General features: G+C 33.8%; 2 protein-coding genes across 2 annotated transcripts; one reads left to right on the forward strand and one right to left on the reverse strand.

The window, feature by feature from the left end:
• Window positions 1-13,835: 13,835 nt before the first annotated feature.
• On the forward strand, window positions 13,836-17,685 carry LOC141659098 (uncharacterized). The gene is made up of 7 exons (XM_074465848.1): window positions 13,836-14,128; window positions 14,361-14,526; window positions 14,645-14,694; window positions 15,291-15,591; window positions 16,674-16,862; window positions 16,945-17,127; window positions 17,319-17,685. Exons 1-7 carry the CDS (start codon window positions 13,956-13,958, stop codon window positions 17,562-17,564), a joined length of 1,308 nt encoding a protein of 435 aa, XP_074321949.1. The 5' UTR covers window positions 13,836-13,955; the 3' UTR covers window positions 17,565-17,685.
• Window positions 17,686-18,511: 826 nt separating this feature from the next.
• LOC141659099 (uncharacterized protein At4g14100-like) lies at window positions 18,512-23,584 on the reverse strand. Its single transcript, XM_074465850.1, has 2 exons — window positions 23,032-23,584; window positions 18,512-18,870 (listed from the first exon to the last, which is right to left on the reverse strand). Exons 1-2 carry the CDS (start codon window positions 23,516-23,518, stop codon window positions 18,731-18,733), a joined length of 627 nt encoding a protein of 208 aa, XP_074321951.1. The 5' UTR covers window positions 23,519-23,584; the 3' UTR covers window positions 18,512-18,730.
• Between the last annotated feature and the right edge of the window lie 672 nt (window positions 23,585-24,256).

Consider the following 24,256-nt stretch of genomic DNA (forward strand, 5'->3'; position numbering starts at 1 on the left):
ATAGCCTTTAGTAACCAATCTAGCTTTGTTCCTGACTACTATGCCATTTCATCCATCTTGTTTCTGAATACCCACTTAGTGTCAATAGGATTCTTTCCTTTAGGCATGGGTACTAGCTTCCATACTTTATTTCTTTCAAATTGGTTCTACTCCTCCTGCATAGCTAAAATCAATTCCTTCTTTTTGACAATAGCCCTTAGTAACCAATCTAGCTTTGTTCCTGACTTCTATGCCATTTCATCCATCTTGTTTCTGAATAACCACTTAGTGTCAATAGGATTCTTTCCTTTAGGCATGGGTACCAGCTTCCATACTTTATTTCTTTCAAATTGGTTCTGCTCCTCCTGCATAGCTAAAACCCAATCAGGATCCAACAGAGCTTCCTCTACCTTTTTAGGCTCTTCCTGAGATAGAAAGTTGTTATATAGACATTCCTCTTGAGTTGCTTTTCTTGTCTGCACTCTTGAAGATGCATCACCAATGATTAGTTCAAATGGGTGATCTCTAGTCCATTTTCTCAGTTGAGGTATATTAGCTCTAGATGAAGAGGCCTCATTATTGTCTTGATGTGTGACCGAGATTTGATTGAGAGAAACTTCCCCTGAGTTTGTGGATCTTTGACTTGTAGTTGGGGTCCTTTCTGATTGTGATCTGTATTGGCCCTCAATTTATATTGATGGTTCAATGGATGTTGAGTTTTGCCTTTCAACGGATGACGCAGTCTGTCTTTCAACGGATGATGCACTCTGTCTTTCGACGGATGTTAAGTTCTGTGCTTCATTAATTGTAGACTTTTCTGCATTGTCCTTAGATATTTGTTCTTGATCACTTTCATCATCACTCTCTTCACAAATCATCTCAATATTGTCAAATTTGAGGTTTTCATGGAAATCTCCATTTTGCAGTCCTTCAATCTTTTTATCATCAAACACAACATGTACAGATTCCATAAAAATATTGGTTCTGAGATTGTAGACTCTATATGCTTTTTCAACTGCATATCTAAACAAAATATCTTCATCTGCTTTGACATCAAACTTCCCATGCTGATTAGTTTGATTCCTTAAGATATAGCATTTACAGCCAAAGACATGAAGAAAGTTTAGTGTTGGCTTCTTATTCTTGAACAATTGGTAGTGTATCATGCATTTTGCTTGATTAACTAAAGAAATATTCTGAGTGTAGCATGCAGTATTTACAGCTTCAGCCCAAAAATATGTTGGTAACTTTGATTCTTCTAGCATTGTCCTTGCAGCTTCAATAAGAGATTTGTTTTTCCTTTCCACCACACCATTTTATTGTGGGGTTCTTGCTGCTGAAAACTCATGCATGATCCCAGTCTCTTCACAAAATGATCTCATCACAAAATTCCTGAACCCAGTTCCATTGTCACTCCTGATTCATCTTACTTTGAAATCACGATGATTGTTGACTTGCGTTATGTGATTGATGATGATTTCACTAGCTTCATCTTTGGATTTTAGAAAATATTTCCAAGAGAACTTTGAGAAATCATCCACAATTACTAGGCAGTATCTTTTCCTTGAGATGGACAATATATTGATTGGTCCAAATAAGTCCATGTGCAATAGTTGCTATGGTTCTTCAATTGTTGAATCAAGCTTCTTTCTGAATGATGCCTTGATTTGCTTTCCTTTCTAACATGCATCACACAGTCCATCCTTTGGGAATTCCACTTGAGGAATACCTCTTACCAAATCTTTCATGACCAGCTCATTCATAGTCTTGAAGTTAAGGTGGGACAGCTTCTTGTGCCATAACCAACTTTCATCTTGACTTGCCTTGCTAAATAGGCAAGTGACAGATTCAGCATTTGATGAGTTGAAATCAGCTAAGTACACATTCCCTTTTCTCACTCCAATGAGAACCACTTTGTTGCTTCTCTTGTTGGTCACAACACAGGCTTCAGAGTTAAATGTTACTGAGTTGCCCTTGTCACAAAGTTGGCTGATACTCAACAAATTATGCTTGAGTCCATCCTCTAGGGCAACTTCTTCAATGATGACATTATCCTTTGAAATCAAGCCATATCCCACAGTATAACCCTTATTGTCATCTCCAAAAGTGATACTTAGGCCAACTCTCTCCTTGAACTCAGTGAGCAGGGTAGAATCTCCAGTCATGTGCCTTGAGCACCCACTATCCAAATACCAAAGATTCTTTTTGTTTCCCTGCACACAATAAAATCAAATCAAGTTGATTTTGGTACCCAAGTTTCCTTGGGTCCTATTTTGTTAGCCTTTTTCTTAGGTTTCTTAGGCTTGTCCTCATTTGACTTACGCATTTAAAGTTAATCCTTAGTCAATTGAGTAGAGTCCTTGAAACCATTCATCATTGCAGAATTATCATGCACATGTTGATTAACGTGGAAGGTCATATTATGCGCAAACATGTTATTCCAGTATGGCGTGTTAAATGGCATTTGTGGCATACTAAATGCAATTTAGTAAGGATTCTGAGCAAATGGCATATTAGCAAACTGTGCATTCAAATTATGTGCAGATATAACATTTACAGGCATTGTAGGCATGCTGGTAAATGAAGGTGGTGCAGACATGGGAGCAGGCATAACAATTTTGTAATTAACAAACAAGTGATTAACACTACCACACTTAACACATATTTTTCTTGGTGCATATTTATCAGGTGTGTAGTTGTTATGTTTTTTAATTCCTACTTTCCCATTTCTATTATTTTTCCTTTTAGATTTTGCTTTTACTTCAATTTTCTCCAATCTGTTATTCAATTGCTTGATAGACAGATGCCCTATATTGACTTTCTTATTCTTGTTCACTTGACTTATTTCTCCAGGAACAAAGTTCTTAGAAACTGATCTATATTTCTCATTTAGATTAGCTAGTTTCTCACTCAACGGATGATCCTTTGGATCTTTCGACGGATGACATTCATCATCTGTCGAATCTACATCCGTAGAAAGTCCTTCTACCAAATTAGAATCTAGTTTCTCCTTGCTCTTTTTCCAGGATTCATCACAGAAGGATTCTATACCTTGAACTTTAGTAATTTGAGCATGGACATCTCTAGATGATTTTCATGCCTTAATTACTTCATGTTCTCATTCAAGCTACTTTTTTAAAAATCTCATCTTTCTTTAAGGACTCAGTTAGTTGATCTTTAGCAATCTTGCATTCTATCTTTAATTTTTCAAACTCAACAAATTGAGTCTCTAGCACATTGTTTCTTTCACTTAAAAACAAATTGTTCTCTTTAAGTTTGGTGTTTTCTTTAGTGAGAGACTTGAGTGTGACACGCAGATGGTATAATTCAGTAGACATGTCATTTATAGCATTATTACACTCAGCTTTAGATAAATGTGCTAGGTTAGTGGTGATTACCTGATTACTGGATGAACTGAACTCTGTTTCATCTAATTTGGCCATAAGTGCTAGATTTATATAGCTTGTATCTTCATCCTCTTCTAATCCATCTGCAGCCCAGTCATTTTCTTGTGTGATGAAAGCCCTTTCTTTTTGTTTGAGTAACTCAAAATATTTCTGTTTGTAATCAACAGACTCAAACTTCTTTTTTCCAGAATCAGACTTTCTACATTCACTAGTAAAATGACCTGCCAAGCCACACTTGAAACATTTGAATTTAGACTTATCAACCATGTTTCTGCTTGACTTGGATGCTCCAAAATTATTCTTGAATTTGAGCTTGGAAAATCTCTTGGATAGAAAAGCAAGATGCTCATCTATGTCATCTATGTCATCTTGACTAAGATTGTCTTCATGTTCAGCTACTAGCCCTTTTCCCTTGCCTTCACAAACTCTAAGGTTTGGTGCAGATTCAACAGCTTCAACCTTTATCTTATTCTCCTTTTCTTGCTCAGCAACTAATGCAATGGATCCTCCCTTCTTTCTTCCTTTCTCCATCTTCTCATCTTGCTCTATTTCAAGATCATAGGTCTTTAAAATCCCATAGAATCTATCCCATGTGAATTCCTTGTAATCTTGAGAATTTCTCAATGAGACTGTCATAGGCTTCCATTAATTTGGCAGAGATCTAAGGAATTTGAGGTTTGAATCTTTTGTTTGATAGATCCTTCAATGCAGTTTTAGAGCATTCAGTAATTTTTGAACTCTACTGAAAATATAAGTGAGTGATTCACTTTCTTCACTGTGGAAATGCTCATATTACTGAATCAACAATTGTATTTTGTTTTCCCTTACTTACTCAGTTCCATCACATATAACTTGAATTGTGTCCCAGACATCCTTAGCAGTTTTGTAGTTTATGATGTTGTCAAACATGTCACCATCAACACCATTAAACAAAATGTTTGTGGCCTTTTTAACCTTATGAACTTCTTCAATATCAGGATCAGACCATTATGCCCTAGGCTTTGGGACAGATGGTTCATTTCCTGTAACAGCTCTCATAGGGACATGTGGACCTTTCTCAATGCAGTCCACAAATGCTTCATCTTGGGATTCGAGATGCAGGTGCATCTTCACCTTCCAATGGTGATAGCTATCTTTATCCAGAAATGGAACCTTTACTCCAACATCTTTTCTGCTTATCTTGTTAGTTGTTGTGATCTTTAAACTCTTTGTTCTTCAAGAGCTTGCTCTGATACCAATTGTTATTCCCAAACAATCTAAACAAGAATTACAGAAAGGGGGGTTGAATGGAATTTTGGCTTCTTTTTGGATTTCAAGAACAGTTCTTCTATAAATAAATAACTGTGTTTGATTTTGTAATAGTGCGGAATGAAAGTTAAGTAGAAATCAAAACACAAAGCATTTAAAATACAAGTTTTTTAAAAACTTTCTGGTGGATTGAACTTTTCCACCAGAGATATATATTATGTAGAGAACTCTGTGTTACAAAATGTACGCAGCTGCTTATAAGTTGAACAATAAAAATAGAGAAATTTTTAACAGATTTTGCCTTATCTATTTCTCTAGTAAAAATGCTTACTAACTTGGATACTATTTAACTTGCTACCCTTGGTTTATATATTACCAATTTACATGATAAAAAGACAAGATAATAAGAAAAATTATTTCTAGTCTAATTTCATTCTGCTACACTTCTCTTTCCAGCATCTTTGAATATCTTCAGTTTAGCATGAAAGTGGAAATGCTTCTTTGTTCTCTAAAACCTGAATTAGGCTGCCACCTTCCATTTGCATACAACCAACGCATGTGACTGTCGAGTCACTATCAACTGCTCTTTTAAATCTGATCATCCGTTGAAACTCAGATTGATCATCCGTTGAAATTCAGGTTGATCATCCATCGAGACTTATGTTGATCATCCGTTGAAACTTTGTGAATCATCCATTGATATTGTCTTCTTTACATTTGACTCCATTTTATTTATAAAAGATTACAAGGCATCTAATATTTACAATTAACCATCCTATCTTGCATATCAATCTAGTAGTCAACATGACTTAAACATTCTACAACATCTAGTTCACTAAGTTACTTTAAGTATGCAGAAATGTGCTACTAATCTTATTATTACATAAGCTACTCTTTCAACGTATGTTGAATTGATCATCCGTTGAAAGCTACAATTTCACTTAAATAAAATCTACTAAGTGTTTTGTTCAAATTATCATCAAGTACACAACATATTCCTAACACGGTCCTTCACAGTCGCAGCAGCAGGATGTTGAGGATAGTGCTGGTTTGGGTTCAGCGCAGTATAGGCGCTTGATGAGGAGGATGGATGCGTTGCATGACATCCATAGCAGATGTGCACATGATCTCACCCAGGCGTTGGAGACTATATTCAGAGCCACGGGATTAGATATCCAGTGGCCAGTTTTCAGCGAGGACTTTGTGTACTCGCCTCTTGACACTCTCGACACTCCACCCGTTGAGGGTGATGATCCTGATTCCGAGTAGGTATGCTTGATTCCTTACTATTAACTTTACTGAGGACAATGAATATTTTAAGTTTGGGGGTGGTAGTTAAGGAATATGTTTGTGTGAGTCCATATAGTTGCATATTCATGATAGTTAGTTTCATATAGTTGCATATTTTCCATGTAGTAGTTTTTTTATTTATTTTGCATATTAGTATGTTGCAAATAGTTTCATGCATTTGCATTATAATATGATCCCTTAAGTTTACTTTTTCGATTGATTTGTGATATTGATGTTAGTTTAGTGATGTCGTATATCGTGATGTTAAGTCCTATCGAGTTGATTTGCATGCTTGAAGCAATAAAATTTCACTAAGTCTTATAGGTTGCTTGAGTGCTAGATCATGATCAGGGTTTGTTTGTTGTAAAGGTTTAATCACTTGTTTATATTTAGAATTTAGGATATTCTCTCAATGGTATAATAACATGAATATTTAATAATTGGAGAAAACATTAGATTTCACTACTAATTGTTGTGGCTAGGTGTCAAATGGCTAGTAGCCAGCTCATTTTATATGAGTAGTCTAGGGTTGAACGAGATGGAGTGAAACGCACTCGTTCAGAAATCATGTGAAAAAAAGAGAAAAAATGGAAGAAAGAAAGAAAAAAATAAGTGCTATGTATAATTGGACGATTTGGGTTGCTATATAAAGACAACTTAAAGATGTTTTTCATAACGGAGCTTAAGGAGAAGACAACGAGAAGACCTAGGAGCACAAAGACAACCAATATGAAGAGGATCTAGTTTATTCTTGTGATTCTTTGTTTTAAGTTATAATCTTGGATGCTAGTTTTCTTGTTTCGTTGAACCTATTACTCTTGTTTAACGTACTTTGATTATTATTCAGTTTATAAAGACTTAGTTTATTATACCATGCTTTCATCGGAACCCACGGTGATGATGAGTTCGTTATAGGCTAATCGTTATTCTGGGGTTCTAGAGGATTTACTTATGGATTTCAATAGTTAATTTATTTCGATACCTTAGTGTGTGGTGATTGTATGATATCCTAGTATTGGTTGTGCTTATTCGTCTTATGAGCGCCGCGAACTTATAAGATAGTGTGTTAATCTTTATTGAAGCGAAATTGAATATATGAGTTTAGAACTTACCATGCTAGCATAGGTTCATGAATCATGTATTTGATATGCATGATTCGTAGGTAATTTTAACAAGCTTATTTGCCCTACGTAATCACGATAGATAACTTGTGCATTAAACCGTTATGTTATCAAATTCTATAGATGTAACAACCCAAATCCGGGGTCAAGATTTGATGTCACTAAACAATCTTTACATAAAATAAAAGAATATTCAATTAACCCCCTTGAATCCGGATCGTTTACAGGTTATGGTATGAAACAAGAATCTAACCTTCTACAATTCACATCAATTACAATACAAGTGTAAATACCTTTATGCTAATGCTCTTGACTTATTTTTCTAACATCTTCGTCTTCTCGCAGCGGAGATCTCTCTAACTTCTGTTGTCTATCAAAAGCTATTCACTTCTATCATTATCTGCTTCTAGAAGAAATAAGAATTACAAAGCAAGAGTGAGCCAAAAATGCCCAACAAGTATATAATTTGAGTTTCAAATATTAATAACAAAGGAAAATTTCCGGACAAAATCTTTAAACAGTTCTACTTATTTGAAGGAGTTGAGCGAATAAACATCGGTTGTTACCAGCCTTTAATTATAAGTCCAAAAGTGTCAAGTGATTCCCAGATTCATCTCCTGAATCAGGGTTTTGTCCGGTTTTGGAATCATAAAACTTTCAAGAGAGAATGCCGTTAATGGCGATCAACAACAAATTAGACTGGACACTAGTCCGCACATATATCCTGCCAATCAGTCAGGATACAGTGCAGATCTATACCCCATCGTATAGATCCATTCAAGTACCTAGGCATTATCGCCCAAGGGTCCGGTCCATTCCCGGCCCATAGGGTACAGCTCATTGCTGGCCCTCACAATAACCATCCAGCCCGTAGAGTATTTTGATATCAAATCATTTTAAATTTAAAACATCCCAACTCAGGGTTCGCAAATAACCCGAAAGAATGGGTATTTGCTCAAGAGAGCAATCGAATTATATGAACAATAATGAAAAGAACATGCATAATAAGAGTAATTGCAGCGAACTGTAAAACATTTGACTATTCTGAACTTAGAATATGATCGAAGATATAATTGCAGTATTTTAAAAGAAAGTTCGGGAATACTTACCTCGATAAGCTTTAACCACTATTATCGGTTGACTTTTGAATTGCTTTTAACGGTTGGCTTTATCGTCAAACCACTATCCTATTCTAGATACAATCCTATCCTTTATGTCCTTCGATTGGAACTTCGTTGATCTCGACGTCTAATTACTAGATCATTCCCAGTCCGATGTCGATACTCGGGTTTTCCGTCTAGGACCTACAGGGTTGAAGTACCCTAATTCAGAAAATCAAATCGCTATCACTTCTACCTATATGGTTTCATATCCCGTCTCGTATTTATAGGTATTATTGAAATACACATAGCAATTATGGTTTGCACCTTCAAAACTCAGTTTGGTATTTATTTTCGGAAAATACGTATACTTGTCGTTTTGAAAAACAAGGTAATCGATTATTTATAACTTATTTTGTCTCAACCACAATTAAGTTCATATAATATAATTATATATGGTTATTCGACGTCTCCGATAATTATAGGTTACGTTCCCGTATTTTCGAAATTAATTTCCCAAAAATCGGGCAGCGTCTCCTTTGTTTATCCGCCTACCCGTCGAACAATTCGACGTCAATCACAATCAACAACAACAACATTCAATCCAATTTGCAATCCTAACCACCAGTACAACTTCAATTATTTATTATTATTATCCGTAATTTTATGTTTTTGTTTGTATTTTTCGTTCGCAATTAATTTTTACCGAACTAATTTTATTTAATTAATAAATGTAGGATTCAGATAAAAATCATCATCGCCCACCGTCGGCTCACCGAGACTCATCACCGAGGGCGATAAAATTAGCGGGTTCTCGTTTATAACGGACATCCGACACGAATTTCACTGATTAATTGTTGTAACCTTTAAAATATAATTCGAATAATTATGAAAATTTATTTGAAATATTATACCCAATAATTCGAATAAATACTGAAATATTTACTTCGAATCAGTAAAATTAATCAAATAAATCACCCAAAATAATTACTCAAATTCCACCATTTTCAATTCATCGGAAAATCAGGAAACCATAAAGAATCAACCATTAGAAACAATACGCGCACGCACATGTACCGATAACACAAGCCGGAAACAAAAAGACGCAGGAGTGATAGCCACGCGCCACCGTTCTCACCGGAAACGGCGAGGGGCGGCGGCAACAGTTAGTAAAACAAGAATACCACATCCAAACATATACATACGTTCATATATATATATATATATATATATATATCGAGGAAGCAGGAGGCAGGCGCCGACTACTCGCCGGAGAAATCAAAAACGCGGTGGCAAGGCCGAGAACAGGGGCAACCAGGAGAGAAAGCAGCAAAAGGAAAAGGAATAGAGGATAAGTTAATTGGAAAAACGAGAGAGATGGAATGATTTGGGAGAGAAATCGCAGAGAGAGAGATAAACCGGGGAGAGATATGAGAGATTGGGGTTGGGGTCAAGGGAAAGGAGGTGAGGGGTGCAGGGGTAAATTTAGGGTTTTGTTTTTGTTTTTGTTTTTTTTCTTTTCTGATTTATTCCCTATTTAACGATATTACGGTATAATTTGTGAGTAGCGATAACTCAAATTATCGTTTAAAATAGTTTTTAAATTTACAAATATTCCAAATCAAATAAAACATCAATTTCGTAATTTTTAAGATATTATTGTGATACGTAATATGTCAAAAATTAATGATTTAACAAATGAACTTGCAGGCGGATTTAATCCAAAAATTTTCGAAATAATTTTAAAATTTCCGAGATAATTAAAAGTTAATAAATTAAAATTTTCATGATTTTTGAAGTATTTCTAAATTTAATACTGATTTTATAATTAAATAAAATCAGAAAATCATTTAAAGATAAATAATCAGTAAAATATTGATTTCTAAATTTTATAAACTCCCAAAAATAATAAATAAGATTATAAAACAATAAAGATAATTTTAGAGATAATTTTAGCATTTATAAGAATAAATATTTAATAAAATCATTTTAAAAGCAAAACATTTCGTACAACTCGATAATTAACTATACAATTAATCTTTGTACCCAACAGATCACACACAATTTGTAATAAAGCAAAGCACAACTCACAGACTCATCAAGTATTTTATTTATTTAATAATTCGATAATTATATTTACAAATCGGATCCAAAAATAGGTTACTTAGCCGCTAAGTAACTATAAAGACGATACAATTTTAATACCAGATTTGGATAATTATTAAAACAGAGACTCTTATAAAACATTTTATACGAAAATGAGATAATAATATCTCGCCTTTTGAGAATACGAATTTTTTATTGATCTATAAAATGATTAGCGTATCGAAAATTTCATGCCGGGACTCGTACGGGTCAACCCGTACCCCGGATCGAGAAAGTCAAAACACGGAAAGTGTTCAGAATTATCAGATTGGGTTAGAAAGGAGTTTTCAGAAGAGTTCCGGGTTGTAAAAACGCAAAAACAGTTGAAGTGAGACGATTTCTAATTCTAAAAAGAAATTTTATAATTATGTAAGAATAATCATTATTAATTTTATAAATTCTTATAAATTCACATAACAATCCAAAAAATTCCCAGAAAAATACCAAAAGTATCTATATTTTATTCTGGATAATTAAAGATTAAAATATCTAGATTTTATCAGAAATAAACATCCAAATATTATTATCCATCATCAAATAATTCACCAAAATTCACATAAAAATCACATAATAATTATTTATTGATAAAAATAATTACGTAATATTTCCCAGACGTTACAATAGACATATAGGGTCTCAATATAATTGGTATCTATTCAGCTTCTATCTCTTTTGTGGATGTCTGCTAGTAGGGTATTCGTACAACGAAAGTTGGCGTTTACTAGTTTCATGTTACCTGATTAATGTCATCACCATTGCATGCTAATGTTAAGAACGAAGGCTATTGAATGAAGTATTAATGAAGTTAGAATCTCATGTTTGTGTTATATAAGTAAATCAACCTTAATCCTCTTAGCTAAGATTAGTTAGTATAATCTCTTAGTTAATCGTAGTTATAAACAATCTCAACTTGTTATCATCTTAGCACTAAATAAAAACCATATCATTATTGCATAAGTGCATAAATTGAATTTAACCTAAACCAGTCTCTGTGGGAACGAATTCGAATTAATTCTATATTATTTGCGATCGCGTATATTTGCGTGAATATTAGCGCGTGTTTTCGTCCTTACACTCACCTCTATATAAAGGATTCTACCCCTCAACTTAGAACTACGTTTTTAACTTAATTCTCTACCACACAGAAATAAGTAGGCATCATGTAAGAACCGATAATCCCGAACGCGAGAGCAGTCATTGAAACTCATAACTCATCTAAAATTAATTACTAACCGAACTCTAATTTTTATTTCACAAACAAATTTTAGTACTCGTCCTGAATGTGGTGCCCACGTTCTCCTTACCAAAGTAGTGAACCTGGCAATTTAAAAAATGAATATTGTAAGCCTCCCTCAATATGTTACTGTTGTCTTAATATACTATAACTTTCAACAATATGTTACTGTTGTCTTAATATACTATAACTTTCATAACATGCATCATTCTTAAGGCATCAAATACATGTTTAATTTCATTTCTCTCGATAAAAAAGAAAATTCATTATCTTTTATATATCTCCCTTCTCATATTTTCTCTTCTCTCCGATTACAATTTAAATGTCATATTATTTCAATTATAAGACACAATAATAATGACATATTGTCGGATTTATTTTACTAAAAAATTATCCTAAATTATTAGAATCACAAGTTTTATTGTATTTATTTATAAGACATCTCCCAAAATATTCTTGAATTTCTCTGAATTGTGTTTTCGCAAATAATCAAACCCGCCATGCTGCCTCTTCATCCAGTTAAAAGTCAAATAGATGGAGCAAGCTTTACGTTATCTGACTCTACTCAATAAATTTCAAAAAATACATTTTGTTCATAACACGTAATAGCATTTAATGTTTATGATGATAGTTTTCTCTATGCTTCTTCAACAAAATTGAAATTCAGCTTTTTGAATTTGTTTAAAGTATATTTAAATATTTAGACAAGAAACCCCAGCACATGTATGATAAAAAAAAATTTAGTAACATGATTCTATAATCTCAGCCAGACTTGTCTTTTCAGCTAGTTAGAAGCCACTCAAGCCCCCATCATAAATTCGAATCTATTACTCCCTCCGTTTCTAAGAACGTTTCCTATTTGTCTTGCACACGTTTGTCAATGCATACTTTTAATTGTTAATATCTTTAAATTCGTATTAGTATTAAATATAAAAAATTCACTTACTGATAAATACGAATCCAACGAAATCACTCATGACTATGTTTGATATTATAGATTAGACGTAAATTAATAGTCGATCGCTTACCGTAAACAGTACCGAAAGTCAAAAAGGGAAATATTTAACGGGACGGAGGGAGTATCTTTTAGCCATCTCCAACAGTTATGATCCAAAAATCCAAATTTGAATCACATTCAAATATTAATCTAAATTTCTGATCAACTCCAACAGTGATCCAAATATTTGATCCAAATTATTTTTTACATATAATAATATATAAATATCATATTAAGCAATTTTATCTTAAATTTATCATTTAATCATTATTAACAATTTATATAATATTTCATAAATTAATTAAATCAAAAAAATAATACACATAAAAATATTAAAATTATGCAATTAATTCACGAAAAACACATTTATTACAATAATTAACATACAAAATATCATTGATACACACTAATTTTTCGAATTAGTATATTCTTCCAACAAATACTCAATTAATGCATCTCTAAGTGAAATATGTGCCTTTTTATTTTTTATTTTTAAATTTTGATAAAATTATGTTTTCTCATTATTTTAAGTTTTATTTTTAAAAATAAATTTTGTTAACTATTAATTATATTCTGTTATTTATTATATAACTAAATAATCAAAAATCAATTTAAAATCTCATAACCTGCAAATAACAAAACCATTATTTTATATTAAATTAAGTGAACCAAATTTGGATTAGTGAACAGTAGTGAACCAAACTAATCCAAATTTGGATCACCATTTGGATCAGTGTTGTAATGGAATTTGGGGTAATCTGCACCAAATTTGAATTTTTGGATCACCGTTGAATTTATCCTTAGTATTTCGTGAAATTTGGAAAATATATAGGTTTCACAATTGTAAAGTGGGTAATATAATAAAAATCCGGTATGAAGTGTTGTTAATTAATCATTGTGGAGTGTATGGTGTTTATAATGCAACTGTACTTACTAATGATTTCATTATTATAAATATTAGTTGTGATTATTGTTGAACGAAACATATTTATTATAAATAAATAGAATTTGAATTCTATACTCTCATCATATTAAGAATACTTAATTAATTTCCACTTAAAAGTTAAACAGCTGACTGAAATTTCAGAATCAACTAATTTTGATTCGAAATTGAAATTTATGAGACAATGGGTACATAAATTAGAATGATGGGTGTTTCCCGCAAAAATAAATAAATTAGAATGGGGGGGGGCGGGGGTGTCTAATAATAAAACATAGAGTAGAGAAAAAGAAAAAGAAAGAAAGAAAGAAGAGGAGGGTGATGGGGGTGCGTACGTAGTAGTAGGTAAAAACGGTAGAAAGGGGGGGGGGGGGGGGCGCTGTATAAATAAAATAAACACCCCTTCCCTCGTTTGTATCAATCTCTCTCTCAATCTCTCTCTCTCTCTGAATCTCTCTCTGATCAAGGCACAAACAGCAGCAAAAGGCAGCATCATGTCTTGCATCTCCAAGCTTTGTTTTGGTCCAACCTCAACTATCTCCCTCTCCACCAACACCAACAACCAGCGCCAGCTTCAGAAATGTATAATCCCCTCCTTCCCTTGTTCATCTCCAAAACTCAGATTATCTCTTTCTCAATCCCCTCGCTTCCAACCTAATTCTTTCATGTAAGTAGTCCCTCCCTCAATTCAATTCAATCCATACTAATTCTTTTTACTTTTTATCCATCTTCTTATTACTTTGTATTAATTGAACCATCTTTGACTTATTTGTTTGTTTTGTTTTTATTTCTTCACCACATTTATTTCTCTTGCTTCTTATTCATCTTTTCATAATCATTTTTAATTACTATAATTGATTCCAACATTTCATCTTTCCTAATTGCTTTTATTGAGATAGACGCTCTGAGCTTGGTGGAAATGAAAATCATGTTAAGAGGACGGTTCTTCACGATCTTTACGAAAAACAAGGACAGAGTCCTTGGTATGATAATCTCTGTCGTCCTGTTACTGATCTGCTTCCACTCATTGCAAATGGTGTAAGGGGTGTTACTAGCAACCCAGCGGTATATTAAACACTTCTTTTCTTTTTCAAAACCTCTTTTTTTTTTTATAACTAAAATCCAAGGCCAGATCACTATCATCTACCTCCTTTTGCTCATCTTTGACTTTTTTTTATTACAGATCTTCCAGAAAGCTATTTCCACTTCAAATGCTTACAATCAACAATTCAGGTACTCCCATTTGTTAAGTATTTCTTGGATGCCTAGGTCAATTCTGCAAGCATGATTTAGAGGTTTTACACTCTTTTTTTTTTAAGTTTTCGTGTTGCTAATGTCCCTTTCGCTGTTTATGTCTGCTTCGAGTGTTAGTACACTTCAGTTTCCATATATCGATGCATTATTTTTCCTATTTATGTACACAATAGATATATCTTATTAGTTAGAATGACTCCCATTTTGATTGGTTATAATGGATTTAATTTTCTCTTTATTTTGATGGCTTTGTTCCCTGGAGTCTGCGTCTTTTTTCATAATTTGGCATGTTAAAAGTTGACAACTTAGTGGTTCAAATCCTTCATAGCTTATATTTCTATCATTGTAATAAAACAAATGAGGATTTAATAGCTTAATTAGAATGACTCCCTTTCTGATTGTTTGTAATGGGTTAATTCTCTCTCTCTATATTGATGGCTTTGTTCCGTGGAGTCTGTTCTTTTTATAAGTTTGCAATTCAAAAGTTGACAACTTAGTGGTTCAAATCCTTCATAGCTTATATTTTCTATCATTGGACTTGATTACATTTTACTTCGACTGTTGTCATCTCGTAGGGAACTTGTACAAGCAGGAAAAGATATTGAAAGTGCATACTGGGAGCTTGTTGTGAAGGACATTCAAGATGCGTGCAAACTTTTTGAGTCAATTTATGATCAGACAGATGGCGGTGATGGTTATGTTTCTGTTGAAGTTTCCCCTAGACTTGCCGACGATACTGAAGGGACTGTGGAAGCCGCTAAATGGCTTCATAAAGTCGTAGATCGTTCCAATGTCTATATAAAAATCCCAGCCACAGCAGAGTGTGTACCTTCGATTGAGAAAGTGATTTCACTCGGCATTAGTGTCAATGTTACTGTAAGTTATCATCGTTCTTTAGTTCCTTGGATATTTTAAGTTATCTATTTGTTTCTTATTCCTAAAGGTAAAGCTTTTATCACAATTGGTCATCTACACATGAACATGTTTTATATCAATAGTAAATATTATTGCTTCTTGTAATATAAACACCATGCCAACATACGAACATATGCATCAATTCAGCTGAAAACACTCGTTCTTTGGGTATGATGTACCCTAATATTCTAATCACAACACAAAGTTGATTTTCTCCTAGTTGGTTGGATGTGCTTGTTTTTTTCATGAAAGGCATAACTTTAAGTCTATTTAGCATCCTATTGTTTTCTTGGAGTTCTCTGGAAGGATATTCTCTTTCTTCCACTGCAAATAAAAATTAACTATACCATCCAACATTACGGGATTCTCTCAATGAGCTTAGACTATTGTGTGCTATTAGAGGTAGAAATGTGATAAGTTTAGACTTTAGAGTAACCAAGCATAATAATTGTTGTATATTAGGTTTGTAAACACAACTTCAAGATACTATCTGATTGTTGATAAGAGTTTGTAATTCATCTAAACATTTGGTTTTCCACCTTCTTAAAACTAGCATGCGAGAGCCTGCGTGTGAATTCAATTATGTTTCAAAAGACGAGACTGCTAGTTGATGGAAAAACCAAAATTTTGCCATCATCTCTCACAGTTAAATCTTTTGTTCTACTTGACAAGCTCCTGATGTCTTTGATCTATTCTTAGTCCTTTGGCATCAAGCAAGCACTATGAGCTATAGAATTAATTCCACCAGACTGGACCTGCTGAATAATATGAATCATATTAGAGGTTCAATAATAAATAGCCCACATCATGTTTTATTTTATAGGTACCCAATAAAATTTGTTGAATTAGATTTGGGTAATAAATGGTTTTGAATTTGTCTGGACAACATTGTACCCCCTTATGTTTAGTACCGAAAATTTGTGGCTTCATGTTACTTTCTTTTTTTGCCAACTCCTCATGTTACTTTCATTCCTCATGTTACTTCCAATTACTTTTTTGTCAACCTATTCTAATTGTCATTTTGATTCTATGTATATGAACAGCTCATATTCTCAATTCCTAGATATGAAGCAGTCATCGATGCTTACCTGGATGGCCTCGAGTCATCGGGGCTAGATGACTTGTCTAGAGTTACAAGTGTTGCTTCCTTCTTTGTTAGTCGTGTGGACACACTTGTCGACAAAATGCTTGAGAAGATTGGAACTCCAGAAGCTCTTGATATTCGAGGAAAGGTAAGTAGGATGTGATTGATTGTTAGAAGATTATCCAAAAGCTTAATCAAGACTTACCGTTGTTGCTCTTGTAATTTATCAGGCTGCAAATGCTCAAGCAGCTCTAGCATATCAGCTCTACCAGAAGAAATTCTCTGGCCCAAGATGGGAGGCTCTGGTTAAGAAAGGTGCCAAAAAGCAGAGATTACTATGGGCCTCAACTAGTGTAAAAAACCCAGCCTACCCCGACACATTATATGTTGCCCCTCTAATTGGTCCAGATACGGTATCTTTACTTGCATACCCTTTCTCTAGTCACTATCAACTAAAAGTTGGCATTCTTGATTATATATGCATAGCTAATTGCTTATTCTTATCTTAATATATGTTCCTTACCTTAACTACTTATAGCCTAACATTTGTTTAACCTTGAATTCTGTAGACATTTCTAAGGCCATGGTTTTTTTTTCCAAACAGGTTTCAACCATGCCAGACCAAGCTCTGCAAGCATTTATTGACCATGGTGCTGTTGCAAGGACAATTGATTCTAATGTCTCTGAGGCTGAAGGTATCTATAGTGCCCTAGAAAAGTTGGGAATTGACTGGAACTTTGTTGGTTCTCAGCTCGAGCTTGAAGGAGTTGACTCTTTCAAGAAGAGCTTTGACAGTCTGCTTGATAGTTTGCAAGAGAAGGCGAACTCTCTTAAACTAGTCAGCCTCTAGAATTTGTGTTTTTCTTTTGGTGCGTGACTTAATAATATCCAATGGGGTTTTAAATCCTGCTGGGAAGATGTTTTGATTGTATTTTGTAATAGGATTATAAAAGATGTGATGATTTTGAATATGGTGGCACTTTCATTCCCCTAAGAGCATGTCAACGTTTTTAAATGTGATGCATATCAGCAAAAACTACTTCATGATACTTATATATTCAGATTATTCGACATATATAGTTGAGAAATAAAGAGACCTATGATAAGGATAAATATAGGCTGCCCCAATTATAGGAACTCTAATAGCTTAGTTATTTAGAGTGTTTAATTACAATATAAGGAACATGAAGAAAAAAATCACTCCAACAATATCCTAGTGATTTTTTAAATCACTAAAATCTTCTTCACATTCCTTATTTTTAACTAATCTCTCTCATCTTCTAACTCTTATTTTATAATATACTATATTAGAAAGAAACAAATTCTTTTTCCTCACTTTACATTCTTTTTCCTCACTTTACATTTTTAATTTCGTCAAAAAAAATACATTTTAATGATAAATTATTATATAAGGAATGAATATAGGGAATGTTGTTGGAGATGAAAATATATATTGATGTTTTAAGTTACTAAAATTCAATATTTTATATTAAATTTAGGGAACCAACTAAAAAGTTGTTGGAGATGCTCTTGGTAAATGAACTCGGGTCATAATAACTGGTAAACAAATTACTGTATTTTTCGTAATAAGAAGTAAAAATGACTTTTGGAGGCTGGACTTGGTTCAGAATATAGTGTTTATATGAATCCATGTAGTGTCAGTCACTTGAGCCTTGGTTGGCAATGTAGTTTCAGTCACTTAAGCCTTGGTTGGCATTTACAGTCATTTTAAACTCGCAGGAACCATGCAATATAGGTGCAATTTTCTGTGAGAAGCACCAAGAAGATCCTAGCGTGTCCATTGAAAATACACAAGTTTCATAATTGTTTAAAAGTTTGTTATTTCAGTATGGACACATTTAAATGATTATAACAACATATAATTGATCATATTTCTAAGAAAGCAGATTAAATTATGGCAGATGCATAACCATGTTTAGAATGTCAGTGAACCTCTAAGAAGACTCTGTTTAGAACGTGAAGGAACCTTTCATAAGACTCTCCATTACACATCCTTTAGAAACTTGCTTTTGTTGTATTATCTGCTAGCAGCTCTGCTATATGATCTTTCGTCCCAAAGCAATATGCAGGGGCCTGCCACTTTTCGTCCTCAAGAACAGCCCCTACCTCAAATGTCATGACATGGGCACCCCGTCCTGCAGAGATTAGATAACAAAAAGCACATGAATACATATGGTCTGAAGCCAAAGGGTAAACCCGTTTATGACCTACAATATATGGAGTTGAATGAGTGTCCAGGTGTACTTTAAAGAGTTGGACACATTCTGAATTGTATTGAACTTCTACACATAAAGAAAGTGTCCTGTCGCCCACACTATACTGGGCTTCAGAAGGTGAGACTATGCAATTTAGTGCAACAGAATAAGAAACTACTTTCTAAGACACACCTAGCAACAAACAGACTGCCTCTGGAAACACAGCCGATTGAGCAATTGACTGTTTATTGAGGTTGAAGATTTTTTAAGTCTTGCAGATAAGCTTTCAAAAAATTGCTAATCTTGTCACAAGCCCTGTTCAAAGATATAATACTTAAAGTGAATTAGAGTAGCTTTGTTCAACTCATTATTATGATTTTTTTTCAAGCTGCTTTTGCTATATAGTCCATACAATCTAACAACGCAAGATATGAATGATGCAGTGAGTGACTCGGCATTATACATTGTAGAAGAGAAAGTTTCTCCTTACTTTTGAAAAATTAAAGGTAATATATACTACAACTTGTACATGCATAGGTGATAGGAGTATAGGACCATATATGGCAGATCTAGAGAAGCGTGTTTTTGGCTTTGAGAACCAACCATCTTGACGAGAATCCTTTTCTTGTTTGTAGTATTATGTTCCGCATAAAGGACACAGGTTCAATGTGAAAAACAAAAGTGTGTGCACATTTAAAAAGAAGATACATGTAATGGACTAATAGTTCGATAAATCAAATTAACTTAAATTTGTTTTATTTATTAGTCCTTTTATATCAGTTCACTTGTTTATTGTAGCTTCTCTAGAATATTATAAGATTTAGCTTCTGTCTTAGATTGGAATCTCTACTTGCTTCTTAAGTTTTAGTTAGTAATTATACTGAAGTAATCTTTTATTCCATTAAAAAAATTGTCAAATAACAAAATTGGAGATCTTGATCTAAAACTTAGCCTATGAGGTTTATATCTTCCTTGTAGATTAAAGGTATTAATCCATTACGAACGTTTCTTATGCTGCTACTTTAACACTTAAGCAACAGGTTTTTGCCACTTTCTGCATTCAGCCTTTTCAAAGCTTGCAACATCTTTGGACTTTTTAAGCAGCATGACCGACAAAATGTTGATATAGGCTTAGGTAAGCACCGAGTGCCTTAGTTTGCAAGTATCATATTCCATGTGCTAAATTGTATATTCTGTCAGCTCAAACTTTTTTTTCTTTAGAGTTACTCATGTGTCCTTTTCTCTTGTCTTATGTTGGTGAGATTGCGAAACTGTATGAACAATAGACGTGATAACTCAACACTAGAACATGACAAATAAATAATACTACGTCTACACAAGAAATCAGGAAGGAATGAAGACAAGGTAAATACAAAAAATCAAAACATCAGAAGATGTTTTGAAGTCCTGAATCGAAGTTAGTCGTTTGTGAACTAGACCAGTTGCACTAGACGTCAGCGGTTCGTGAAAGGAATTTGAATATTATTTATAGAAGAATTGTTAAGTTGGAGAACGAACTTGGAATGAGCGTTTATTTAATTAAGTACGAGAAGATGTGTGGATGGTGTACAGCTAAACAACCAAGTTGTTATAGGTATAACGTTTGAGTTGAAGATTGTATATATATCTAATTATAGCTCAACAGCTAACGGCTCAGAGGCTTAGTGGTACAAGGTGGCACCTTCAAATAAACTAATTACTACTACAACGAAGCACCCCTCTAGGCGCAACCAAGTAGTAGAATTAGTAGTAGGAGCCACCAATTATAAGCTAAAATAGTAATGCATTCGTAAGATGGCGCAACTAAACTTGGATGAGGAAAAAAAAACTAAGTACTAGTACTTGACTAGTTCTTGGCGCAACCAAATTTGAGGCCACAAATTTTAAGTCCAAATGCACCAGTAGGCGCAACTTATTGAAAAGAAAACAAAAGTATTTGATGCGCCTACACTACTACTCCCTCTTGGCGCAACCAATGCCTCAAGCAGCTACTTTATTAAAAACATAAATTAATTTGTGAGGCTTACAATCAACCACATAAATTATTTTATGTACAAAGTCTACATAAAGAAGCAGATTCATTCAGTTGTTTTGTTCATCTTTTCTCCAATGGAGCTGAAGAAATAAAAGAAAGATAGAAAGAGAAGATACAAGCTCAAAATTATATCCGTTAATCTTCTCACCGGAGTAACGTTATAATGCCCGATTTAACTCTTGTATATTCATAGGGGCTATTATAAACGTTACCCGATAATTAAATCCTTAAACAAACAAAAGTTAGATCTTTGTATAAGATTTAATTTGTTGATTTTTGTAGTAGCAAGAACATTGTTATTCTTGGATTGTAACCGGTTCATTTATTTACCAGAGTATAGCAACCCCTCGCGAATTTATATATAAATATATATATTTTCCTGAATATCGTGTGTTCCTTGCTTTAATGTCCTAAACATTGTTCACCTCAAGAACACGAAACCACTAACCAAAAACTGAATTAATTATCCGTACAAGATTCGAAAGAATTTTTTAATTTAGTGAGTATCGTAATAAACCCCCTTCTACGATATTTCGGGACCTAACATCTTAGTTTCCATGACTATTAGTGGGGAGGGATAATCAAAATTAGGTATTTAGAATTAAGATGATAGAACACATGACTGCTAAGTATGTAAATGCAAAAAGCAAGACTTTATCTCTAATTCCTCCACTGAGGCTGAATATCGCGTTATGTCTAATGCATGCTCAGAGATTATTTGGTTGCGAGGTCTTCTAGCAGAGCTTGGTTTCGGTCAGAATCAACCTACTGCTTACATGCCGATAATACAAGTGCAATAGAAATCGCGTCCCATCATGTTTATCATGAACGCACAAAGCACATCGAGGTTGATTTTCACTTTATTTGAAAAGCAAATGATCATCAAGTTATCACTTTGCCACACATATCCACTTCTTTACAGATTGCAGATATCTTCACCAAATCTATGTCATTTTTACAACATAACTTTCTTGTTAGCAAATTGATGCTTCCAGATTCCCAAGCATCACTTTGAGGGGGGGGGGTTGTCAAAGGAATTAATTGATGATCTCAAAGAATATTTCGTGGCATAACTAACTCCTGGATATCCTTGAATTAATTAGAGATATAAAAGTATATATTATGTCATGATTGATTGTCAGACTGATTAGTAGTATATGATAGATTAGCTTGTAATTAGCGTAATCAACTTGTATTTAGCCTATAATGTGCCTATAATTAGCATGTATTCTACTGTATAAAAAAGGGCTCTTCTCAACGAGAAAGGACACAGTTCTACTGTTCAATCAATTCTTGTTTATTTGACACGAGAACGAGATAAGTACAAAAACGGTTGTTTACTTCGCTAGCAGCAGCCATTGTCTAAACTTCAGGGTCAGTTCTGCAAGTTCTGAAAATTAGGGGTTGTTTATCACTTTTAGTACGCCTGGGGGCTGTTTTCTAGCTTTCTGGCGGCTTCTGGCAGTGTATGGTGGCTGATCGCTGCTTTTGGAGGCTGCTGAGATGTGTTTTTCATTTCTTTTTTTAATTGCGGGCAATGTATTTGTTAAAAGGTTTAGGCAAAGGCAAGAGTTAAAAACAAGTAAAAGGATCTATATTTGTGGATTAACCGCAGAAACTCACGCCTAAGATGATCCAACCGAAGAAGAATCACTACCCTTAGGATTTCTCAATCGCAGAAGAGAAGTTTGTTAAGATTGCAATCCAGAACAAAAGGAGAGAACAATCTCGCCGTCCTACAGTATACAACATAGAATAGCAAGAGAAGTTTTACCCTTTACTATAACTGTCCTATAGTATTATTTTATGATGTTTAAGTTAGTACTAGTATAATTAGCTTCCATTTGTTAATCAAATTTACAAAATTGTTAATATTATTGTTGGATAGTTGTAGAATTATGATACTTTCTTTGTTATTGTTGATGTGGTATGAGAACAAGTTTACTTTTCTGTGGATACTAAATCAATTAATTCCAGTTACGGCTGGGTCAAAACCCAAAAGGAACAAACTAAAATATGAAAAAGTAATTAGTGGAAATGGTAAAAGAAGAATTAGGACAAGGTACCAGTGTAAAAGAGCCAGTGAACGGGTCGGCGAGTGAGAAGATCCTCATAATACCAAATAAAATCAACCTTCTCCCAAACATTACACAGAAAACCATTCATATGTCTTTGACCAAGGTATTTAGCGCCGTCAAGCCAGTTAGGGCGGAGAATTCCAACGTCGAGCTGAGCAGAAGTACAAGAAGGCGAGAAATTATTGGGGAGAGTGTAGTAAAAAGAAGTGCCGTTATTCCACTCAAGGTCGTAGAGAATATTATCATCGAGTTGCTTCTGAATGATGTTCAAGTTACGGCCGTTGGTCCAGTCGTACCAGAGATCTATAATTTGAAGCTCGTTGCTGTAATTCATCATTAGAATTGAGTGAAACTGGTGTGGCCATTCCTTTGGCTCAGGAGAAGAAGATAATGCTACTTGTACAATTGCTGTAGTACACAATAATAAAAATACTACAATTGCTGCTGCTGTTATCTCATCACTCATCCCCCCCATTGCCTCCGCAGAGATTCCTGTACTGTTGGGTTGCCCCCTTTCGTGTGGTATGAATATGATACATTATCCACGTTTTTTCATTTTTTTTACTAATTTATATTATTCATTATTTAACATTATTGCATTTTGCTAAATGCAGTATTTAAAATTTCAGTCAAACAACCATAGTCGGTGCTCGGTAGGTTTGAAAGAGAGTTTGACGACAACAGTGACACGATTTTTTTTTTTTAACCAGGGTATTTAGAGTTCTCGTACCTTACATATCTATATATACCTTGAAGCAGGGATACACAAAATTTGGATTGCCGAATTCGGACTGAGTCTTTCCAATTTTTGGATTTTCTGACAAGTATCAGGCCGTGCTTTTCTTTAAATTGGGCTTTGTTGGCCGGATTTCGTTTAAAACTATTAGGTCCGTTTAGTCCCGCGACTTGGGCCGGATGGGACTGGTCCAGGCCGCTGGATTTTTTTAAAAAAAAATCTAATTTTAATTATATTAATTTTTTAGTAATAATTTATGATTTTCATATTTTTAATTATATTTATAGGTTTAGACCTTTATTTATACGTACACAATATTAATTAGAATTTTAAACAAATTATTCATATTATATTTTAAAATAATTTAAAATTTTAAATTTATATATCAGTAGTTAATTTGATCTTAATATTAACAAAAGCTATTCACGTATAAGTAAAAAATGTGTAATTATCAATTTTCTAAAGAGTTTAATAGAA

This window comes from Apium graveolens, chromosome 5 (assembly GCF_009905375.1).
Source record: "Apium graveolens cultivar Ventura chromosome 5, ASM990537v1, whole genome shotgun sequence".
In the NCBI taxonomy this organism is placed as follows: domain Eukaryota; kingdom Viridiplantae; phylum Streptophyta; class Magnoliopsida; order Apiales; family Apiaceae; genus Apium; species Apium graveolens.